This window comes from Scyliorhinus torazame, chromosome 8 (assembly GCF_047496885.1).
Source record: "Scyliorhinus torazame isolate Kashiwa2021f chromosome 8, sScyTor2.1, whole genome shotgun sequence".
In the NCBI taxonomy this organism is placed as follows: domain Eukaryota; kingdom Metazoa; phylum Chordata; class Chondrichthyes; order Carcharhiniformes; family Scyliorhinidae; genus Scyliorhinus; species Scyliorhinus torazame.
In genome coordinates this window covers 228,163,855-228,187,167 of record NC_092714.1, presented here as the reverse complement: position 1 = coordinate 228,187,167, position 23,313 = coordinate 228,163,855, and the positions used below count along the sequence as shown (strand labels likewise).

The window sequence follows — 23,313 nt, the reverse complement described above, 5'->3', positions numbered from 1 at the left end:
GCTAAAACCGGTGATTTGTATAAAAATTTCCATTCTTCCTCCGTACTTACATGTCATGTTAATGTGTAGAAAGCACAGCTATTGCAAATAAATTACTATTTGATTTTGGAGAGAATCTGAGTCCCAGGTCTCCATTATTTAGCTCATTAACGAAACAACAGAAACCACTTTGTTCAGTCAGAAAATGCTTGATTTTCCATGATTTTTTTAATGGCGCTGAATGAAAATCTTCATTCCCTGTTGTGCCTCATGGTCACTTTACCTCAGGACTGGAACTTCACCTTTTACATCCACTTCAAGAATAATTGTTGCAGTTGACCTTTAACTCATTTTTATTTTAGTAAGAAGCCTTACAACACCAGGTTAAAGTCCAACAGGTTTGTTTCGAATCACTAGCTTTCGCTCCTTCCACATGTGAATGAAGATGTGGGATCCAGAAACAAAAATATAGACAAAGTCAATGATGCAAGACGATACTTTGATTGAGAGCCTTTGCAGGTAATTAAGTCTTTACAGGTCCAGACGGAGCAATTGGAGAGAGGGATAATCACAGGTTAAAGAAGTGTGAATTGTCTAAAGCCAGGACAGTTGGTAGGATTTTGCAAGCCCAGGCCCGGTTGAGGCCGTACTCTTGTGTGCGAAACTTGGCTATAAGTTTCTGCTCGGCGTTTCTGCATTATCATGCTTCCTGAAGGCCGCCTTGGAGAACGCTTACCCGAAGATCAGAGGCTGAATGCCCTTGACACCTGAAGTGTTCCCCGACTGGAATGGAGAATTCCTGCCTGGCGATTGTTGCGCGATGTCCATTCATCGACCGGACCTTGGATTCATGTTGCATTACATTCACCCCCCACCATTTGGCCTGGGCTTGAGAAATCCTACCAACTGTCCTGGCTTGAGACAATTCACACCTCTTTAACCTGTGATTATCCCTTTCTCCAGTTGCTCCGTCTGGACCTCTAAAGGCTTACTTACCTGCAAAGACTCGCATTCAAAGTATCACCTTGCATCATTGACTTTGTCTTTATATATGTTTCTGGAACCCACCTCTTCATTCACCTGAGGAAGGAGCTGTGCTCCGAAAGCTAGTGATTCGAAACAAACCTGTTGGACTTTAACCTGGTGTTGTAAGACTTCTTACTGTGCTCACCCCAGTCCAACGCTGGCATCTCCACATCATTTTTATTTGGTTTCTTCTTAGGAACCAATTAGTGGCAGAATGAAATGCAGTTGTAAGTAAGTTTTTATTTTAGATTATATTAGTGTGCGAGTTTTTTTAATTTCAGGAATTATTTTCATTGGTCAGCATTTTATATAATAGTTAAAGATGTGGAGGTAACACTGAACTCGCACGTTGTAGGTTAATAGGGACCCTAAAGCTGACCATACATGTCAGGAGTATTTACATAGCCTGGTGTTGCAATATTAATAATGAATTCCCTGCTAATTTCTAGTGTTACAACTATTAGTTTCGAGTAGGTGTAGATTGAAAGCGAACAATTTGGAAAATTGTAGCACTATCCAATCACAATTAATACTTGACTTAACTTTCATACTTAATTTACAAAACTACGAAATAAAATTTTCAGTGTTTCCTCTTTAGCCTGAAAGCTGATTAAGTAAATTATCACAAGGTTTAGCAATTCAGCTTAAACTGGAGTTCCTCTGCTGCAGAGCGACTACATTAATTCATTGCTTGATTCTCCACAGTTTCATATCTACATCCGACAGATTCATCCCAGTGGTACTGAAGGTCCTCTCTGTCACACCAAGCTGCCAAAGGAGGTGTCAGCTAGGAACCATTATCAAATGAAGCTGAAAAGAAAGAAACAAGAGAATGAATGAACCTGACAACAATAAAGTGTATATTTACATTTAATTCTTGTATTTGTTCAGTTAGTGTAGGTTCGCTGATTAGAATATCAGTTGCACATTGTGATATGTCTACTGAGGCACACAATTGGCTGCATTCTGAACACCTATCTCTCATTTTGCTTCCATTCATCTCCAGTTTCTTTCTCACCTGAATGATTCCTGCTGGACTATGGTTTCAACAGAATTTGGAATTTTCCCAACGGTTTCGTTTAGGTGTCAACCCGGATAGAGTATTTGCAAGCCATCTGACGAATGGGAGTCCTGTTCTCACCCAACATCAATACAGATGCAGTTTCTAAGAATGGTCACTGGATAGCAATCAAGAGGTGAAACCTAGCACACCCTAGTTTGGGATTATTTGTAGCACCACAGGTTAAATCACCTAACTCAGCAGACATCTCACATTTCATTGCAATATTTAAACCAGTCAAGTTTTTCCATGGTAGAAAGTTTAAACATTATAAGAACAACTTCTAGGCACTCCCATTTAAATCCTTACTTTGATACTGAGCTATTTTGCCTATTTGAAATTTGAGGGCTATTGAATCCTCCAGGGCAGTCAGGTGGTATCTGCTGTGAGGCTTAATACATTCCCTCCCAATACCCTCCACCCAACCTTTATTACTTGACACATAAGGTTTCCAACCCTTGACTTTGAGACAGTGGGCAGCTAACATTGATGAGGCTTAAATGATGATGGCCTATTAGTTAGATGAGCATGATTCTCAGGAATGTTCAAGGGCACAACTATTCTCTGACGCAGAGAAAGACACCACTAATAGGCAGTGTTCATAATCAGGCTTTGTCATCCTGTGAGTTAATTGCTATCATATCTTTACACGTAAGGCAACTTGGCAGTAACTGCATTCTCTCTGATTGAGTGTGGAACGATGTCCCCCAACCCCAACAACCCCCACTCCCCACACTGATCAGCATAGTTCTGCCTTCCCTCTCGGAGTCTCATCCAGCCAGCCCCTTAGGTTAGCCTCCTTCCCCCTGAATGAGCCCTGCTCACCCAGCCGGGCCATACCTCCAGGCCATTGGCAAATTATACATAATAAACCAGGAGCTGGTTTAGCACAGTGGGCTAAACAGCTGGCTTGAAATGCAGAATAATGTCAGCAGCACGGGTTCAATTCCCGTACTGGCCTCCCCGAACAGGTGCCTGAATGTGGTGACTAGGGGCTTTTCACAGTAACTTCATTGAAGCCTACTTGTGACAATAAACGATTATTATATTATTATTAATAATCTTTATTGTCACATGCAGGCTTACATTAACACTGCAATGAAGTTACTGTAAAAAGCCCCTAGTCACCACATTCCGGCGCCTGTTCGGGTACACAGAGGGAGAATTCAGAATGTCCAATTCACCTAACAGCACGTCTTTTGGAACTTGTGGGAGGAAACCGGAGCACCCAGAGGAACCCACGCAGACACGGGAAGAACGTGCAGACTCCACACAGACAGTGACCCAAGCTGGGAGTCGAACCTGGGACCCTGGCGCTGTGAAGCAACAGAGCTAATCACTGTGCTACCGTGCCACTTATGTGCACTCATTCTCATTTCTTTGTTACACAGACTGAAGATTCATTCGTGGCAGTGAAACGGTTTTAAAGCAGAAAGCCTTCCTCTGGAATCACACTGGGTAGCTGGGAAAACAGAAAGCCTTTTGAAATGAAAATCACTTATTGTCACAAGTAGGCTTCAAATGAAATTAGTGTGAAAAGCCCCTAGTCGCCACATTCCGGAGCCTGTTTGGGAAGGCTGGTATGGGAATTTCATTCATTCTGGGCTGTGAAGGATTTTTAAGAAAACCTCTGGGCAGTGAAAGGTTTTTAAGGCAGACACACGGCACACTTCAGGATAACACATACCAACCGTGGCCTCCATGCCAGGGGGGATCCCCGAACCAGTCCCCTCAACCTCAACCCGCATCCCCCACAACCCCCAGCACACTTTAAACATGCCCCACACTGCTGCTGGCCAGTGGATACTTTTCCCTAGTGCATTGTAGAAGCCAGGTATTTCTAATACAACTAATATAGGTAAAAGATAGCTGTTTAAGCGTAAATATTAAGCCCCAGTTTTAAACTAAGGATTGAAGAGACACATATTCTGCAAATCTATTTTACATAGTTTTAAAGTAACACCGAAGTCTAATAAAACAAATACTTTTTACTACATTTCTTCAAGGACAAGGGCTGAATTCCGTGGCAACGAGGTGACAAGAGTCCAGTAATTTAAAGGCTCTATTGTTCTCTTTTCGGGCCATTAGTGATTACAGCGTGAACCACATTCCATAACTTATAAGGCTGAAACATTTTAGATTATTACTGTAGTTTTAAAATGGACATTTTGCATGTCATTTGCAATAGCCAAGCCAGCATATTTTGTCTTTGATAAAGCACCATATTGACATATTGAAGATGGATGGCTTGCCGTCAAATCAAATGTGTCTGAGTCTAACCCAAACCAATTAGGATTATATTGGGTTGTGATTGGGTGATTTAAGACGGATATGAAAGGGTATAACTGAAGAAGTTTTGGCCCGCCATTCTGAGTTTTAGTTTGGGTTTTAGTTTGGGGATGGGTTTAGTTGTAGATTTAGTGGTAGAATGTCAGTTTTTGTTTTGTTGGTTTGAAGTTGAAGATTCGCTCTCTTTCTCTCTCTCTCTCTCTTTTTCATATTTCATTTTCAGATTTTGACTTTTAAAAGTTATTGTTGAGCTGTTTGCCTAAGCAAGAAGATAATGTCTGTGATTCTTTTGAAAGCTTCAAATTGTCTACGAATTACGTTTTAAATGACTTTCAAATTGTAATCAATAGAAGACAAATAAAACAATTCTTATTGGCACCTGAGAAGTTTTAACTTAAATTTCTACTGAGTTCCAGTAATCGCAAAGTGCTGCTGGTAACCGAATGGTAGAAATCCTTCAACTGAGAAGTTTCTACTTAAATTTCTACTGAGTTCTAGTAATCGCAAAGTGCTGCTGGTAACCGAATGACAAAAATCCTTCAACTTGGCGTAGTCGGGCAGGAGGGGAGGCGTACTGATACGACCTTCGGAGGAGGCCCAGGCGACGATGAAAGCTTCGGGAATAATCGGAGGAGGCTCAGAAGGCAGTCGGAACCCACGACTAGACTAGGGTAAGAAATATTTTTTTCACCCATTAAAAGTCTTAAAGCCGCATCAATCAGTGCTTCGACCCCTGAAAAGGACATTTTTATGGACTGTGTTAAATCAATCAGGTGCCGGTCGTTGAAAATAAAATAAAACGGGACTGAAAAAATAGTCACGGTAGTGTTCACAGATACACAAAAGGAGTTGACGACCAAAAAATTGGTGTAAGGCTGAGTTTATGGCGGACATGACTCCTAAAATAGATTCAGAACCTTCAAATGGTAGAGAACTACTTCCCACAACGTGCAAGGGAGGTCGTGCTGTACCGGATGTCTCTATTGACGATATATTGGATGATCTTGGATCTTTTATTTGTAGACAATTTGGACTGTCTGAAGTTGCCACAAAAATTGAATCAAAATATGATATCCCCAAAGGACAGTGGTCCCTTGATAATATCAAGAAGGCATGGGGTAAGACCACACGGTTAAATGGTGGAAGGCATATGAAATGGTCTTTTGCAGTAATGGTACAGCTCCAAAAACATCAAGAGACAATTGCAGAAACTAAATTCGATCATGAGCTTCAGTCCACTAAAGACCAACTAGCAGCAGTTGTTGAGGAATTACGAGATGCAAAATCCAAACTTGAGCATTATGATGAAATTAAAACATTGTTGGAAAATTAGACCTTTAAGATTCAACAGCTATCTTTTCAAATAGCAGAATTGCAACATCAAATTGAGCAAATCGAAAGTCAAAATAGCCAGTTACTTGAGGGAAAATGTATTTTGGAAAGTGATATGGACACCAAGAAATGTCATAACAAATTACTGACAGACAAATTAATTACACAAGAGACTTCAAATCTGTTTTTAAAAAATCAGCTGAACTCTCCAAAGCAAACAGCGCCACCAACCGGACAATTCGAAATGATGTTAACTAAGACCCAAGGTGTACCAGTGATAACTAAATCAAATTTTACATTATTGCAAGCTGCTACTGACATGAAAACAATGAATACATTGATCGAGGTTCCACAAGGGGGGTCTGGCCAAATGAACTATCTGTCAAGGACACTTTTACCCCAGAACAAACCGTTATCTTACTCTGAGACCGACCACGAAATGCTGCTGGCCATGATCCAATTAAGCACCAAACAGCCACCAGAACTGTTTGCAGCTTTAAACATGATCCTACCCAGACCTCAGTCCGAAACCTCAATTGCTAACAAAGACACGTCAATCATTGCCTCTTCTCCTCCGTTAACAACAAATCCAACCCTTGCATTTGCTTCAAAAAAGAATTCCAGAAGATTCCTTTCTTGTGTTGAAGACGGCCATTTTGCGAGTTTCAGATTTCATGGTCGCAGACTGGTCTACGATGAAGGCCAGCCTCCTGGCTACAGGGATACGGGACAAGTCACGTATCGCTAAAAAGTTGCCAAAAACTGTCAACTTGATAAAACTGTCATTATTTTGAATGTTGCTTTATTAATTTTAAGAAATTAACATATCTTGTTAGTTGTGCTTCCTTTAACAGAATCGACGAATTCATCTACAGGAAACCAAGGTACAGCACAAAATTGGTTGTTATATATTCAATAAGTTATTGTGTTTGATATTTTAAAATAAATGTTTAGAATTAGCCTGGAAATTAAAACTTCAAACAATGTGGTAGCCAAAACAACTCTGATCAAAAGCAAATCTATATTCCAAAAGAACAGATCGTTCAAAGACATTTGATAACGAGAATTTGGCAGCAATCCAACTTTTACTCCCAGTCCATTTGAGTGACAAATATAAAAAAACGTTTAGAGATGCGAATGGCATCATTCCAATTTATCCACCCACTATACGCCCTTTTTTGTCTCTGCAAGAAAATTAACCCTTTCAACCCTTAAGTGTATAATCCAGAAGATGTCAAAGACTTGACAATTCACATCCAATACAAAGTTTCATTATTATTCATTTATTAGTGAATTATTATTAATAATTTATTAATAAATAACATAATAAATTTAGATAATCATTTTACCATTTATTACTAGATCATATGCTCAACTTTTTATTGTATAATCATTCAATTTGTACACATGAAATTATTATTATTAATTGTTTATTGCTGAATTATGTAATCATGATATCAATTTTTAATCAGTATATCAATGTTAAGATCTGTCAAATGTTAAGCGTAATACTCATTTTCCGTTATTTGACTGTATTATTAACATATTGTATAATTTATTAATACTGAATCAGTAGAATCAAATTTGATTAATTTATTAATTGTTATTCTTTAAGAATTATAATAATTATTTTGAAATGCTTGTTGCAATGCTAAGTGTCTATTCTATTGTTTAAACTGCAATGACAATATGAATGAGTTATTCTTTACGCTTTTACCTATCCTATGATGTCTTTTATCTTATTCTGATATATCTCACTTAATCGTTCGATTTATCAAAGGGCCGACTGTAGAAGCCAGGTATTTCTAATACAACTAATATAGGTAAAAGATAGCTGTTTAAGCGTAAATATTAAGCACCAGTTTTAAATTAAGGATTGAAGAGGCACATATTCTGCAAATTAATTTTATATAGTTTCAAAGTAACACCGAAGTCTGATAAAACAAACACTTTTAACTACATTTCTTCAAGGACAAGGGCTGAATTCCATGGCAACTAGGTGACAAGAGTCCAGTAACTTAAAGGCTCTATTGTTCTCTTTTCTGGCCATTAGTGATTACAGTGTGAACCACATTCTATAACTTATAAGGCTGAAACATTTTAGATTATTGCTGTAGTTTTAAAATGGATATTTTGCAAGTCATTTGCAATAGCCAAGCCAGCATATTTTGGCTTTGATAAAGCACCATATTGACATATTGAAGATGGACGGCTTGCCGTCAAATCAAATGTGTTTGAATCTAACCCAAACCAATTCGGATTATATTGGGTGTGATTAGATGATTTAAGGCAGATATGAAAGGGTATTACTGAAGAAGTTTCGGCCCGCCATTTTGAGTTTTAGTTTGGGTTTTAGTTTGGGGATGGGCTTAGTTGTAGATTCGTTTTTTAGGTAGATTTAGTGGTAGAATGTTAGTTTTTGTTTTGTTGGTTTGAAGTTGAAGATTAGCTCTCTCTCTCTCTTTTTCATATTTCATTTTCAGACTTTGACTTTTAAAGGTTATTGTTGAGCTGTTTGCCTAAGCAAGAAGATAATGTCTGTGATTCTTTTGAAAGCTTCAAATTGTCTATGAATTGCCTTTTAAGTGACTTTCAAATTGTAATCAATAGAAGACAAATAAAACAATTCTTATTGGCCCCTGAGAAGTTTTAACTTAAATTTCTACTGAGTTCCAGTAATCGCAAAGTGCTGCTGGTAGCCGAATGACAAAAATCCTTCATGCACCGTGATTCTAGATGGAGAGGCACACTCACCTCCTTCCTCCCTCTTGGAGTCCATGGCGCCTGATTCCCATTTTTAAAAAGGAGTTGTAATTTGTGCTTACGTGACACCATGCTGGTGGGCGGGATGATTCTGCAAGACCTGAACATCTGACTTTAACCTTGCTCATGAAATTATAATGGATTCAAATGCATTCAATTCAGGTTCTTGCCTTTTCTGTGCATGAACCTGATTACATCAGTAGAGAAGGCCCTTGAACATTGCGTTCAGAGTTCTCGGAAGCATAAATCCCGTTTTTGGCCTCTCGTGAGAGTTAGCAACCATTATGGGGTTTGCGACCGCGGCGAACATGCCCATAAAATTGCAGTGACTAATTTATGCTAGCTGTATAATTGCTAATAAATCGTCGCTTGTGCGATTTCTAGCAATCAATTGCAATGCTTGCAGCATTCTGTACTAGGGTCAGTTTTGTATTAAGGAGGGGTTAAAATAAGACAAGAGAGAGGGAGTCCAAAGAATGTGTGAGTGAAAAAGAGACAGAGGTTGGAATTTTATGCCAGTGAGATTTTCCAGCACCATCGAAGTCATTGGACCTTTGAATGGTCTACCGCATTTTCCAGTCCCAACATTCTCACGATGGGGGCCATAAAATTCTGCCCCGAGAAAGAGAAAGAAAGTGGGAGTGAGAAGATGAAAGGCAGCTACATTGAGATGGACAAAGACAAACACATAGAGATAAAACTGAAAGAGGGAGTCCTGGTACAATAACAAGAGATAGTGGTAGAGAGATGGAAGAAGAAAAACAGAAAGACAGAGGGTTGGATTTTACGTGCTCCCATGGGTGTTTTTTCTGTTGGAGGGCAGAAGGCACATAAAATAGATCAGTGACGAGCTCACCACCTTCTCGCCCACCCTGAGCTAATCCCCATAATACGCAAGGGGGTGGGTGCCGAAGTCAGCAGCCTGCCCGCCAAATGTAAATAAGTAATTAAACATCTATTAAGCTTGTTGGCAAGCGTAATGACCTGGATAACAGACTCCCCATGCCAAAATACAGCTTATTTGGCAGGTGGCTGGTAAACAGTCGGCTATATTTATGTGGCCTGTATAAAAAAGGTAGGAAGGAAGGGGTGGGTCACCTCATTGCCTCAGTGCATTGGGGGCATTCCCCACCCCCCAAAGATGTCATTGACCCCCCCTCCCATTCTTTCGGTGCCATCTGCATTCCAAATGTCATCCCCCCCCCCCCGCCCCCCCCCCCCCAGCCTCTGAGGATTCTAGGATACCTCCCACCCGAGGACTCCAGGACCTATATTTCAGGAGCAGTCATCCACTTTCTTCATGATCTTTCATGACTGCTGGAGCTGATTGGTCGGCAGCTCCTGAGGGCAGGGCTTCCTTTCACTGATAGGGGCAAGTCTCACTCTCAATCCCTTTACCTGCCACCCTCCTCCCTCCCCACCCCGCCCCACCACCCCACCCCAAAATGTGTGTTATGTTTCTTGCGGGTGTGTCAGATTCCGTGCGACGTTCCTTCTAGGGATCGAGCAGTCCCACCACAGCACCCCTCCCCTCCCACCCTCTGTAAAATTTAGCTCAGAGATTCTGACACACCAAAACAGAAGACAGGACCTGTAAGTGAGATGAAGGATTGGATGTGAACTGAATTAACAAGACTCCATTTGAAGCACGTCAAGATTAGAGGAAGTGGTCAAGTCAGGATGCATTATTAGTGCTGCTTCCAACTTTTCATTTATTAATTCCACGGCGTCTTAGAAAATCTGTAGATTTTTTATACCTAAATAATTGGAAGTGATTGGTTGTAAAAGCTCAAAATGCCATGCATGCTGACAATACAGGCATGTAAACCCTGCAGCAGAATAATCAAATGGAACATGACCACCTGCAAAGCCATCAGTTTGATACTGAACCCAGTATGATTTCTCCATCATTTCAAAGTACACTTCAGGTGTCTGTGGCCCAAATTTTGCAACCAACAATGAAACAATGGCGCTAGCCACAGACCTCCAAGAAAGCTATGTGTAAAGATCTAACAATCTCTATGCCTGGATTTCCCCTCACCCAAAATCATTTTGAAACTGTTTTCAAGATGAGGGATGTTCAGGCATCCAGCAACAGTGATGACATCATGCAGGGTTCGCAGGCAGTCAGATGGAAGTATTCTCACTGACAGCAAAGCAGGAGGTAAGATACACTGAATTTTGCACTACTTATTAATAGCAAAATAAATGTTTAGAACATGCACATGGGATCAAGATATTGAGTAAAACTAGACTAACTTTTAAGGTATTGTTTTTAGCATAATGGAGAAACTTGGCATTCCCAAAAAATTTAATTATTTTTTTCAGGGACAGTGAGACAAACCATCAACAATTAGGAACTTAGCAGACGGTTAACAATTCAGTTAAACTTCATTTTACAATGATGGAGGAACTGAGGGACCTGGTTGTGCATGTGCACACGTCATTGAAGGTGGCAGGACAGGTGAAGAGAGCAGTTAATAAAGCATATAGCATATAGTATTCTGGGCTTTATTAGTAGGGGAATAGAGTACAAGAGCAAGGAGGTTATGCTGAACGTATACAAGACACTGGTTAGATCTCAGCAGGAATATTGTGTACAGTTCTAAGACCACACTATATGAAAGATGTGAACGCATTGGAGAGAGTGCAGAAGAGGTTTACAAGAATGGTTCTTGGGATGAGAAACATGAGTTATGAGGATAAATTGATGAGGTTGGACCTGCTCTCCTTGGAGAGAAGACAGCAAAGTGGAAATTTGATTGAGATGTTCAAAATCATGAGGGGGCTGGACAAAGTAGATAGGGAGAAACTGTTCTCACTTGTAAAAGGATCAAGAATGAGGGGACACGTACTTAAGGTGATTTGCAAAAGAAACAAATGTGATACGAGAACAAAAAATTTAGACAAGTAGTTCAGGTCCAGAATGCACTTCCTGGAAGTGTGGTGGAGGCAGGTTCAATCAAGGTATTCAAGAAAGCATTAGATGATTCCTTGAATAGAAACAATGTGCAGGGGTATGTGGAAAAGGCAGGAGAATGGCACTAGGTCATAATGCTTATTTGGAGAGGTGGTACAGACACAATGGCCTAAATAGTCTCCTGCAGCGCCACAGCAGTTCAATGATTCTGTGATGCAAGGGTTTTTACAGCAAGTTGGATGAGGCCAATGTAAGGAGGATTTGACCTGTTTGTCACTGAGCCTATCCTCCTTTCAAGATGCTAATCATAGAATTTACAGTGCAGAAGGAGGCCATTAGACCCATCAAGTCTGCACTGGCTCTGGAAAAGAGCACCCTCCTTAAACCCACGCTTCCACCCTATCCCCCTAATCCAGTAACCCCACCGAACCTTTTTGGACACTAAGGGCAATTTATCATGGCCAACCCACTTAACCTGCACATATTTGGACTGTGGGAGGAAACCCACGCAGACACAGGGAGAACGTGCAGTCTCCGCGCAGACAGTGACCCAAGCCGGGAATTGAACCTGGGAACCTGGAGCTGTGAAGCAACTGTGCTACCCACGGTGCTACTGTGCTGCCCTAATGTGCCTTGCCTGGCAGCAGGTAGCAACTAGTTGGTGTGCATTATCTGCAGAATGTAGCAACTATATAGGAATGTAGGAAGGCGTGCTTTATAAAACCTGTCGAGATGCAACTAACCAATGGTACCAAGTATCAGGTAGAGGAATCAAGATTTCATGCAGCAAACTGGTGTCCATCAACCTGTTATATTTTACTGACTCTCACCTAACTCCCGCACTCAAATAGTTCTGTCACAGCATTTCCTGCATAACCAGTCACAGGCCTAACAGTTGAAGGCAGTGGATGACCTTACTAACTAATGGCCATTGCAATTTATGTTCCAACTTAGCTGCGGGTGTCTGTGCTACAGATGGAAAAGCTCCACAATGGGCTGCGTGCCAACTTTGAGTCAGCCAAGGCAATTGTCTTTGATCGCTGGTAGCCAGGCCTGCCAAGATTGGATGATATGTTCTGGTGCTTGATCATTAGCTTCAGAAATTAAATATTTTCAGGAGCATCTAAAATAAACTTGGGTTTCCAAAATTACCAGCGAAATATTAAATATTTCCAAAATATGGAGAGGATGCCAAAGTTTTCATTAAAACTCTGCTTTAAGTGAATTTAAAGGACAAAATGGACACAAAACCTCTTGAACATAATGTGCCATGTGATGTTACTCATGCAAAAGTCACAGAATTACAGCCCAGTAGGCAGTGGGCACAGGACCCGCTCTGCCAACTCAAAGATTCCCCTGTGCCTCTGCCAGATTTGTTTTCATGGCAGTGCAGTATCAGTGCTGTCTCTGAGATGCTTTACTTTGTCTACAAGTTGTCATGATAAGCAAACATGGAGCTAATTCCGCACACATGAGTTTGGCCTCAACCGGGACCTGGGATTCATGTCACATTACATTCATCCCCCACCATCTGGCCTGCAAAATCCTACCAACTGCCCTGGCTTGACACAATTCACACCTCTTTAACCTGGGGATACCCCATCTCTGGATCTGTAAAGATTTAATCACCTGCTAATGCTCGTATTCCAAGCATTGTCTGCCATCTTTGAATCTGTCGATACATATGTTTCTGGAACATACCTCTTCATTCACCTGAGGAAGGAGCAACGCTCCGAAAGCTAGTGACATCGAAACAAACCAGTTGGACTTTAACCTGGTGTTGTAAGAATTCTTACTGTGCTCACCCCAGTCCAACGCCGGCATCTCCACATCATGCAGCTAATGAACAATAAATTCAAAAGTTTATTGGATAAACATATGGATGATAATGGCATAGTGTAAGTTAGATGGCTTTTGTTTCGGTGCAACATCGTGGGCCGAAGGGCCTGTACTGCGCTGTATTGTTCTATGTTCTATAACACATAGAATAGGACACGACCAATGAGAAGTCAGGACGCTCAGGGGTGGTATCGCACTATAAAAGGGATGAGGCACTCACCCCCTGCCTCTTTCCACAGACCAACATCTACAGAGTGAGACAGAGTATATCCTCAGCATCACACCCCAGCACGTGGCTTAGAGCAAGGCTGGTTCAGTTAGACTGAGTTACTACATTTAGATTAGCAGAGAGTCGAATTCATTGAGAACTGTGCTAATAGTTCAATAAAACACATTGAACTCACTTCAAAGTCTGGAGTATCTTTTACTCTAAACTGCATTAAGTGGCAGCTTGTGTTATTCCAAATTACATAACACAACATGATACCAGGGGTCTGTTCAATCTAGTTAGTTCAACTCAGCAAGATCCGTGACGACCAGCGAATGTATACCGGCACAATGGAAGAGATTCAGGCTCCTCACCAGCTCAGGACCTCTGGCAATCTCAGTGCCAACTGGCGGACATTCAAGCAGAAATTTCAGCTTTACGTCGAAGCATCAGACCTCAATGGTGCGCCTGATGCACGGAAGATAGCTCTTTTCCTCACCACAGCAGGTGATCACGCCTTGGAAATATTCAACTCCTTTCACTTCGCCGAAGACCAGGACAAGACACAGTTTCAGACCATCCTGGACAAGTTTGACAGCCACTGTGAGGTGGACACCAACGAAATCTTCGAGCGCTACATATTCAAGCAGCGATTGCAAGGTAAAGACGAATCCTTCACCTCATATTTATCTGACCTTAGACTGCTAGTGCAATCCTGCAACTTCGGTGATATCACTGACTCCATGATCAGAGACCAAATCGTTTTTGGAGTTCACTCTGATCCTCTGAGAGAGCAGTTACTGAAGATCAAGCATATGACCCTGCCAGTCGCGATTGAAACATGCACAGTGCATGAGCACGCTAAAAATCGCTATTCCCAGTACAAAACGGCAGAAAATGATAGACTAGCCTCCTACGAGGCGGAGCGTGTGCAGGCCATCTCCCGGATGCAGCGCCTCAATATTGACGAAAGCGGCCATTTTGCGCGCTCTTGCCGGGGCCCGCGCATGTGCGATGCGAACAGGATAACGAAGCGGCCGAAACCCGCACTGCGCAGGTGCAGACGTCTGCGAACTACACTGCGCATGTGCAACGATGCACTGAGCGTCAGGACGCTGACGTCATGACGTGTTTGAACTGTGGCACCGCCCATTTAAAGAAACACTGCCATGCAAGAGGCAGACGCTGTTTAAACTGCAGGAAGCCAGGCCACTATGCAGCCCTGTGCAGATCTGCACCACCAGTCAAGAGCCAGCGCTTCCAATTCTGACGACGGCGCATCTGGAGTGTGCAACAACGCCGACAGGATTCTGATCCCGGCAGTGCAGCGGATTCAGGTGATGAATGGCTGGACAACGCCTACTGTGTGGGCACTATTACAACATGTGAATATGCCACACCAGACACATCGCAAGTCCAATCGATCCTAGCTGTATATTCCGAGGACGAATGGCGAGCAGTGATGAAGGTCAACCACTGCCCCATCCAGTTCAAGCTGGACACAGGTGCCTCTGCCAACCTCATCTCACAGGCAGACTTCAGGTGCATTAAGGAGCCCCCCACGGTTCTTCCAGCTGCCTGCAAGCTCCTGGATTACAACGGGAATGCCATCACGCACTGGGATCCTGCCATCTGCACGTATCGAACCGACACACACAAGCACAGTTACACTTTGAAATTGTTAAGTTGGACAGGGCATTCCTACTAGGTACGCACGCCTGCAAGCAGCTGAACCTCATTCAAAGAGTTTACACCACAACATCCTCCCATGTGGATCTTCAGGCCGGCATCAATGACACCCTCACCCAGTATCCAGATGTGTTCAACGGGTTGGGCACGCTGCCGTATCGATACAAGATTCTGCTATAACCTGATGCCAAGCCATTGGTCCACGCACCACGACGAGTCCCTGCTCCACTGAGAGAGCGCCTGAAGGATCATATCCAAGGTCACCGAACCGACTGACTGGGTCAGCTCGATGGTGTGCGTAAAGAAGCCTTTGGGGGACCTGCGCATCTGCATTGATCCCAAGGATCTCAATAAGAAAATCATGCGGGAACACTACCCCATCCCGAAGCGGGAGGAACTCACGAGTGAGATGGCACACGCGCGCTTCTTCGCCAAATTGGATGCATCACAGGGATTTTGGCAAATCCAGCTGGAAGAGTCCAGCAGAAGGCTCTGCACCTTCAACACACCTTTTGCAGATACTGCTGCAATCGCATGCCATTTGGCATCATCTCGGCATCGGAGATATTCCATCGCATCATGGAGCAGATGATGGAAGGCACTGAAGGAGTTTGTGTGTACGTGGACGACATAATCATATGGTCCACGACCCCTGAAGAACATGTGTCTCGTCTCCAGAAGGTATTCCGCTGTGTACATGCCAATGTCCTAAAGTTAAACAGGTCCAAATGTTGTTTTGGCACATCGACGCTCAAGTTCCTAGGCGGCCAGGTCTCACAGCATGGTGTGCGCCCGGACACAGACAAAATCAAGGCCATCGAGGCGATGAAGGTCCCTAAGGACAAAAAGGTGGTGCTGCGCTTCGTGGGTATGGTCAATTTTCTGGGCAAGTTCATTCCAAACATGGCCACACACACCACGACCCTACGCAACCTGGTGAAAAAGTCAACTGCCTTTGAGTGGAAGACGGCACACCAGACAGAGAGGCTGAAGCTGAAAGCCAAGCTCACTACTGCACGAGTCCTGGCATTCTTCGAGCTGGACCGGGAGACAAAGATATCCAAAGATGCGAGTCAGGATGGCATCGGTGGTGTGTTGCTTCAATGAGGCGACACATCATCCTGGGCACCAGTAGCCTACGCATCAAGGGTGATGACGCCCACTGAAACCAGATATACACAGATTGAGAAGGAGTGCTTGGGCCTTCTCACCAGCATCCTCAAATTTCATGATTATGCCTACGGCCTGCCGACATTCACTGTCGAGATGGATCATAGGCCTCTGGCCCACAGCAACCACAAGGACCTGAACAACATGACGTCTCGGTTGCAGAGAATCCTGCTTAAACTTAGGAGGTATGACTTCAACTTGGTGTACATACCTGGCAAGGAGCTCATCATCGCTGATACATTGTCCCGCTCCGTCACCTCGCCCAGTGAGCCGCTGGTGATCATCCGGCACATCATATCGCAGGTGCAGATGTGTGCTAGCACTCTCCCGGCGACAGATGAGAAGGTAGTTCCCATCTGTGATGAGACAGCCAAACACCCCCTCTTGCAGCGCATCATCCAAAACCTACCAATGGCTGGCAGAAAGGGCAGTGCCCACAATTTTACAATGTGAAGGATGACCTGACGGTGATTGATGGTATCCTGCTCAAGCTGGACAGGATTGTCATTCCGCTCAGTCTCCAGAGCTTGGTGCTGCGCCAGATTCATGAGGGATACCTGGGCGTCGATGCAGACGGAGAGCCCGGTAAGCTGTCTACTGGCCCGCATCAGCCAGGACATCACAAACATGGTCCTGAACTGTGCTACCTGTCAGCGGTTCCAGCCAGCGCAGAGCAAGGAGATGCTCCAACAGCATGACATAGTGACCTCTCCGTGGTCCAAGGTTGGCATCGACCTCTTTCATGCGAATGGTCGCGACTATGTATTGATCATCGGCTATTTCTCAAATTACTCTTGAGATGCTGAAGCTCCCCGACCTCACCTCTCAGACCGTCATCAAAGCCTGTAAGGAGACGTTCTCAAAGCGACAATGTCCCGTGCTTTAACAGTCGAGAATGGTCCACATTTGCCAGGTCATAGAATTTCCAGCATGTCACCTCCAGTCCGCACTATCCGCAGTCCAATGGAAAAGTCGAGAAAGGGGTACACATTGTGAAACAGCTCATCTACAAGGCCGCGGACTCTGCATCCGACATACACCTTGCACTGCTCGCGTACAGGGTGACTCCATTGTCCACTGGCATGTCGCCAGTTCAACTCCTGATGAACAGGGACCTGCGGACGATGATTCCAGCCATACACCTGCCCAACCTGGAACACCTCCCGGGGCTGCAGAAGATGCAGCAGCTCAGAGACCGTCAAAAGCAGGGCTATGATGCCCATGCCACTGATATGGCCGTGCTATCCCCGGCAGACACTGTCAGGATGTAGATACCGGATGGTGGGTGGTCTGCCCAGGCTGTCGTTGTTCGACAGGCCGCGCCCCGCTCTTATGTTGTACATATGGCTGATGGCTCCATCATGCGAAGGAATCGACAGGCACTGCGCAAAGTTGCCTGCCCGCAACCACTTTCTCCTCCATTTCCATATGTTGAATTGCCACCTCCTGATACCTCACACCACGAGGCCACCAGTCAGACTGTGGGGGCAAAACCCACGCAAACACGGGGAGAATGTGCAAACTCTACACGGACAGTGACCCAGAGTCGGGATCGAACCAGGGACCTCGGTGCCGTGAGGCAGCAGTGCTAACCACTGCACCACCGTGCTGCCCTACAGTGCAAGTATAAAGGTGAACTGAAACCATCCCCTCCAACCCCCCCAATGATTTCCCCCGACACCCCATCAGATCCCCCATTAGTCATCCCCATCAGGCCCATCCATCAGAGACCCCCTTCAGATCAAACCATCAGTTACCCCTCACCAGACCCCCGCACCCCATCAGTGGAAACCACTTAGCTGCTTTTGATTTGATGAAGAACTGTCAATCATAGTAAGATTGTTTATAAATATTGTGGTTAGCAGCAAAGCTGGGTAATCGAGATTAATTCAAGTGTGAAGAGAAAAATCAATAAACAATCCACCAAGCACCTGTCTCTGGAGTAATGAAACTGTCACTCACTGGTTGGTGCAATTTATTGCTGCGTGAAATTGAATGGGAGTTTTGCATTTCCAAGGCTGTCAGGGGATTTGAAGCCCATTCAAGAGTCTTGGCTTTGGAGGAAGGCTCTGACATTTGAAACATCTGAGGCAGCAGATGTTAGGGAAGGGTAATTGAAAATGTAGTGCTGTTTCATTGTACTGCCTGGACTGCTCTCCAGTTTTCAGCCAGGGGTCTCTGAAGGGAGGGGTCTGATGGCAATTTCTGAGGGTGGTCTCTGATGGGGGGCGGTTGGGTCACCCTCATGGTGCATGTTGTGGGAGGTGACCTGTTACTCCCTTGGTGGGGGGGGGGGGGGGAGGGGGGTTGGTGAGGATGCCCCTCCTTGTCAGCGCGGGCAGGGCAAGATTAGCATTATAGGGGACCTCAGGATTAGGTCATCCGCGCAAAATGGCCACCAGACACCGAGATTCCGATGGAATCCAGCGAGTTCTTCTGCATGCATATTTTTGCATTGTTCAGGGGAGAGGGTCACACCTGGGTGCAGCTCCCAGCACCAGCAGAGACCATTCCCGATTCTCCGCCGGCGGGAACACTTTAGCCTCCAGAACGGAGAATCCAGACCTATGTAAAACCTTTCTAAAACATGGTGGCAGTGATGGGGTATAAAGCCACGCCCCTGATGAGATCTTAGGACGTTTTCAGGTCCGGTCCCTCATGTATTGAGTTAGCTGAACTCAGGGCAGGAGGAACGAAAATGGGTTTCAATGTCCTTTAGTTAGGTTTGGGAAAATTGTCCCGATCGCCATTTATTGGTGAAGATTAGGATCGGGCTCAAGTGTTGATGTAACTTTCATTTTTGTCATATAAAATAAAATGCCTCCAAATGTTTGCAGGGAAATCAAGAAACATTCTCGTTCCACACAAATGATGGAGAAAACCTCTCCTCCAAAAGACTGCGGATGCTGGGTCAATATAAATTTTCAAGGCTCAGATTGGTAGATTAATTTTTTATCAAAGGATATCAAGGGATATGGAGCAACGGCACATAAATGGAATTGATTGCAGAACAGTCATGAATGACTGAGCAAGCTAGAGGCTTCTTTCTGCTCCAATTCTGATGTAGTAATTTCTTGCCGTTTTCTTTTGACCTGGAGCCGAAGATTTACAAGCAGCTGCCACCTACAAACTTTCTTTAGCGTCAGTAATTAGTCTCCATTTGACCCCAGGATGTGTTTATTTGCAACAATTAGATTTTATTACCTTAAATAAACGGCCATATTAAGCACAGCATAAAGTTCAATGTGCATTACATGCTGCATACTACACTCATTATAAAACAGTGGATCTTCAAACATACCCTGAAGATTACCTTGGAGGATTCTTTACTAGGTTAAAAATTCTGCAACAGTGTCATTGATAACTCCAAATAAAAAAAAATTAAAGAAGACTGTACTTATTTCAAACTGTCTAACTCATCACATGGCACTATTTCAAATCCCAGGGATATTATGTAAAAGCAAAGCATGTAACAGTAGCCTTCAGAGAGCTTTCAGTCTTCCTCATGATTTATAGAATAAATCAGTGTAAAGTCACCTTAGAAGGTGCAATGGTTGACCTTTGATGTGTGCCGTGCAGTTCGTTACACCATATCATTTTGTGGAGTTCTCGTCCATTACTCACACCCTGCCTGTTTAATATACTGAAAATATACATGTTATCTGTTTTTAATTTAGCTAGTTCTCATCTCGGGCAAATAAATGCAGAAAGTACTGATGATGAAAAACGAAGTGTAAAAAAGGTATAAATGAAGCAATTATCACTGGTGTTATAAGCTAAAGATAAGGGATGGGATTCTCGGTTGCTAACGCCGAAATCGCATTTGGCGATTGAGCGAAGAGTCCCTTTTGATGCCGAAATCGGGGACGGCGCATGTTTTCGGATGCTCCGCTCCCTCCAAATCAGTGTCAACGGTGAATACAGCTCACGCCTTTGGGACAGCCTCAGGACGTCACCTAAACAGCACCAACAATATTTATGGGCTAAAAATTCATCTGCACGTGATTTAGGTTGTGGCTTGCAATACTCCCTGCCTCTCCAGCTTCTCCTCCTGAGGTAGCACCTAAAGACCTAGTGGCAATGGCTGCAACCTCATGATGACAAGGTTCGAGAAGACATCCACTTTCCACAGCGAGTATTGTAGGGGAGGCAGTGGAACCATTGTTTTAGCACCTCAATGGTCTGCTCAGCACTGCTTTTGGTACACGGCTTTCATTATTCACCCATTGTCCTCACATCGTTGGATGGTGGAGGGGGTCATCAATCAGGTGTAGAGGGAGTAACACTTGTCTCCGAGCAGCCATCCTCTGGGTCCTCTTGGCGGCCTGAAGATGATGGGAACAGCAGACTGTCTTTGAATGCAGATCTCTGGCTGCTGCCAGGATAGTGGGCATTCCCCAATATGATGCTCTGGGCATACCAACCGCACATTAATGGAATGGTTGCCCTTTCAGTTTGTGTATCTCTTCCCATTGACATAGGGAGCCTGGTACATGCACCCAGTTAATGGTTCCCTGTACCAACCTGGCAGTACCAAACTGGGCCAGGGGACAGTGCCAGGGCTCCTCTGAGGCATGTTCCTATCCCGTTGGGGGCGATATTATCTTTGCGCCCCTGAAGGGATCCTGAAACCCATTTTTATAGCGCTGTTGCAAACCTTGCCGATGTGGCGTCACATCGTTTTTTATTCATTCATGGGACGTGGGCATCGCAGGCTGTGCCAGCATTTATTGCCCATCCCCAATTGCCCTTGAAGGGGCAGTTAAGAGTCAACCACAGTGCTGTGGGTCTGGTGTGACATGTAGGCCAGACCAGGTAAGAACAGCAGATTTCCTTCCCTAAAGGACATTAGTGAACCAAATGGGGTTTTATGACAATCGACAATGGTTTCATGGTCATTACTGGACTTTGAATTCCAGATTTTTATTGAATTCCAATTTCACCATCTGCAGTGGTGGGATTTGAACCTCGGTCCCCAGAATGTTACTCTGGGTCTCTGATTTATTAGTCCAGTGACAATACCACTACACCACTGCCTCCCCTCAAGGTATGAATAATCAGTGAGGAGGGATCATGTGGCAAGGGGGCTGGCTAATCATATTCAGATTTATTAAAATCCATTAAAATGAGGTTGCCACCCTTTGTAGGCGTGAACCTTGTGACATCACTGGCGAAGGGCAGAGAAAATCGGGAAACGCGATATCTCCAGATCCTGTTCTCTCCGGATTTTCCTCCCGCGTCACCTTTCTATCTGACGGCGAACACGGGCTGAAAATTGCTCCCTATACTTTTACAAATGCCCTGGTATGGCAGATTGGGAAGTGACGCAGGTAACTCACCATCCCAACCCCAACACCACCCCAAAGATTCAGGCCTTTCTGCCGGAAGCATTTACTTTTTGTATGTGGAATTAAATATCCAGCACAATTAATGTTCCCATTATTTAAGTGAGCACTTTAGAAAATATATACTAAAGCACTGAACAAGGAGGTTAGGTTCAGCGATCCTGCTTCCCTCATGATAACCATATGTAAGACAGGAATACAAAGGGCTTGATTCAACTAAATGGGAACAAACCCATAACGAGTGTATTTAGCCGCTTCCCGGCGTTCACAGTGCCAAGAAACACACAGTTATACAACGCGACTCACATTGTATAAGGGGCCTCAGTGAGGTAAGAGCTGCAGAGGGCACATACAGCACCGTTTTGTACACTGGGGAGCTCTGCCCACCAGAACTCCCCAGTGTAGCAAGAAATCAGGACGTGATTTTTAAATGGCGCCCCGATCATCGAGATACCTAAACTGCTCCCCAACCCCACGCAGCCCGAACATACTTTGTAAGGGTCCCAGCTCCACCCCCCAACACCCACACCGGGCTCCCCGGCCCAATCACACATGCGCACAAAGGGATTGCCAGCTTGCATCTTAGCAGGGCCAACCTGACACCGTGAGAGTGCCCATGCCAGCTGGCAATGCAGCCTGGGAACCTTGGTAGTGCCAAGCTGGCACCCACATGGCACTGCCATGGTGCCCAGGTGGCAGCAGCAGTGCCAGGGCACCACCCTGCCCAAACGGCATACAGCTAGGGTGCCCCGATCCTCCAGGAGACCCCTACAAGTGCCATTCCATCTGGTCCCTGCTTGTTCTAAAAAAAACACTTGCCGGAGGTCTCCAAGGCAAAAGGGATGGATCCCTCGGGTACCTTGGGAATCTGCACATTAGAGTGAGATTAGCTGTCTCGCTTTAATATGCAGATTTGGCACAAAGTGACCCCACCCACAATGACCATGTTTCACGTGACCACGTTGGATCTCGTGAGGCGTTGCTATCCGGGTAGAACCTGGAAACATGGTCTCTCGGCTTTTATTGGCGCCGTGGCGGGCTGCATTTCGGGAGCAGCGTGGCCATTGGATTGCGCCCCATATCACTGTCAATTCTCTGGCCAATGTGCTATTTGAGCGTTGCTCCATGCTGTGGGTGTGGGGTCACTAAGCTTACCCAATGGTACATTAACAGATAAATAATAACTGGACTGCAGTAGTGGACCAATCTCCCAATGGTGCAGAGTCAGAAACATGCATATGCAGAAAGCCACCAATTTGTCTCAACTGAATGAATCAAAACTGAAAATATTTGCAGTGAATGGTACGCTGAAGATGTATGATTGAACCTTGGAATTAAAATGTACCAAATTTATGGATGAGTCAGAGGAGGACAACCTGAAGAGCCCTTCAGTGCAACAGAATTATTTAACCCATGACTCCTTCTCAAGTGGTATCCCATTCCCTGTGTAAACAAAGACTGAAGGCGAGCTTCAAAAACTGGTAATTGACTTTGACACAACTAAACTATCAATGCAGATAATTGATCACATCTTGGTAATTGCTGGCATGCATTTTAATAACTGCTGTGTAACATGTTTACCATCCAATTCTATTTCCCAACCTTATCCAAGCACCAAAATACACCAAATAATGCGAACACTTAGCACCAGCATAACATTTCAGAATACATTTGAAAAAGTAGAACCTGAGTT

At 44.3% G+C, this 23,313-nt stretch overlaps 1 protein-coding gene across 1 annotated transcript in view; it reads right to left on the bottom strand.

The window, feature by feature from the left end:
- Positions 1–1,034: 1,034 nt before the first annotated feature.
- LOC140428430 (sterile alpha motif domain-containing protein 10-like) overlaps positions 1,035–23,313 on the bottom strand; it is a 157,296-nt gene continuing 135,017 nt past the window's right edge. The window contains exon 5 of the mRNA XM_072514867.1: positions 1,035–1,815. Within this exon, the coding sequence (XP_072370968.1) occupies positions 1,793–1,815 (23 nt within the window). The 3' untranslated portion in view covers positions 1,035–1,792. The remainder of the gene's footprint in view (positions 1,816–23,313) is intronic.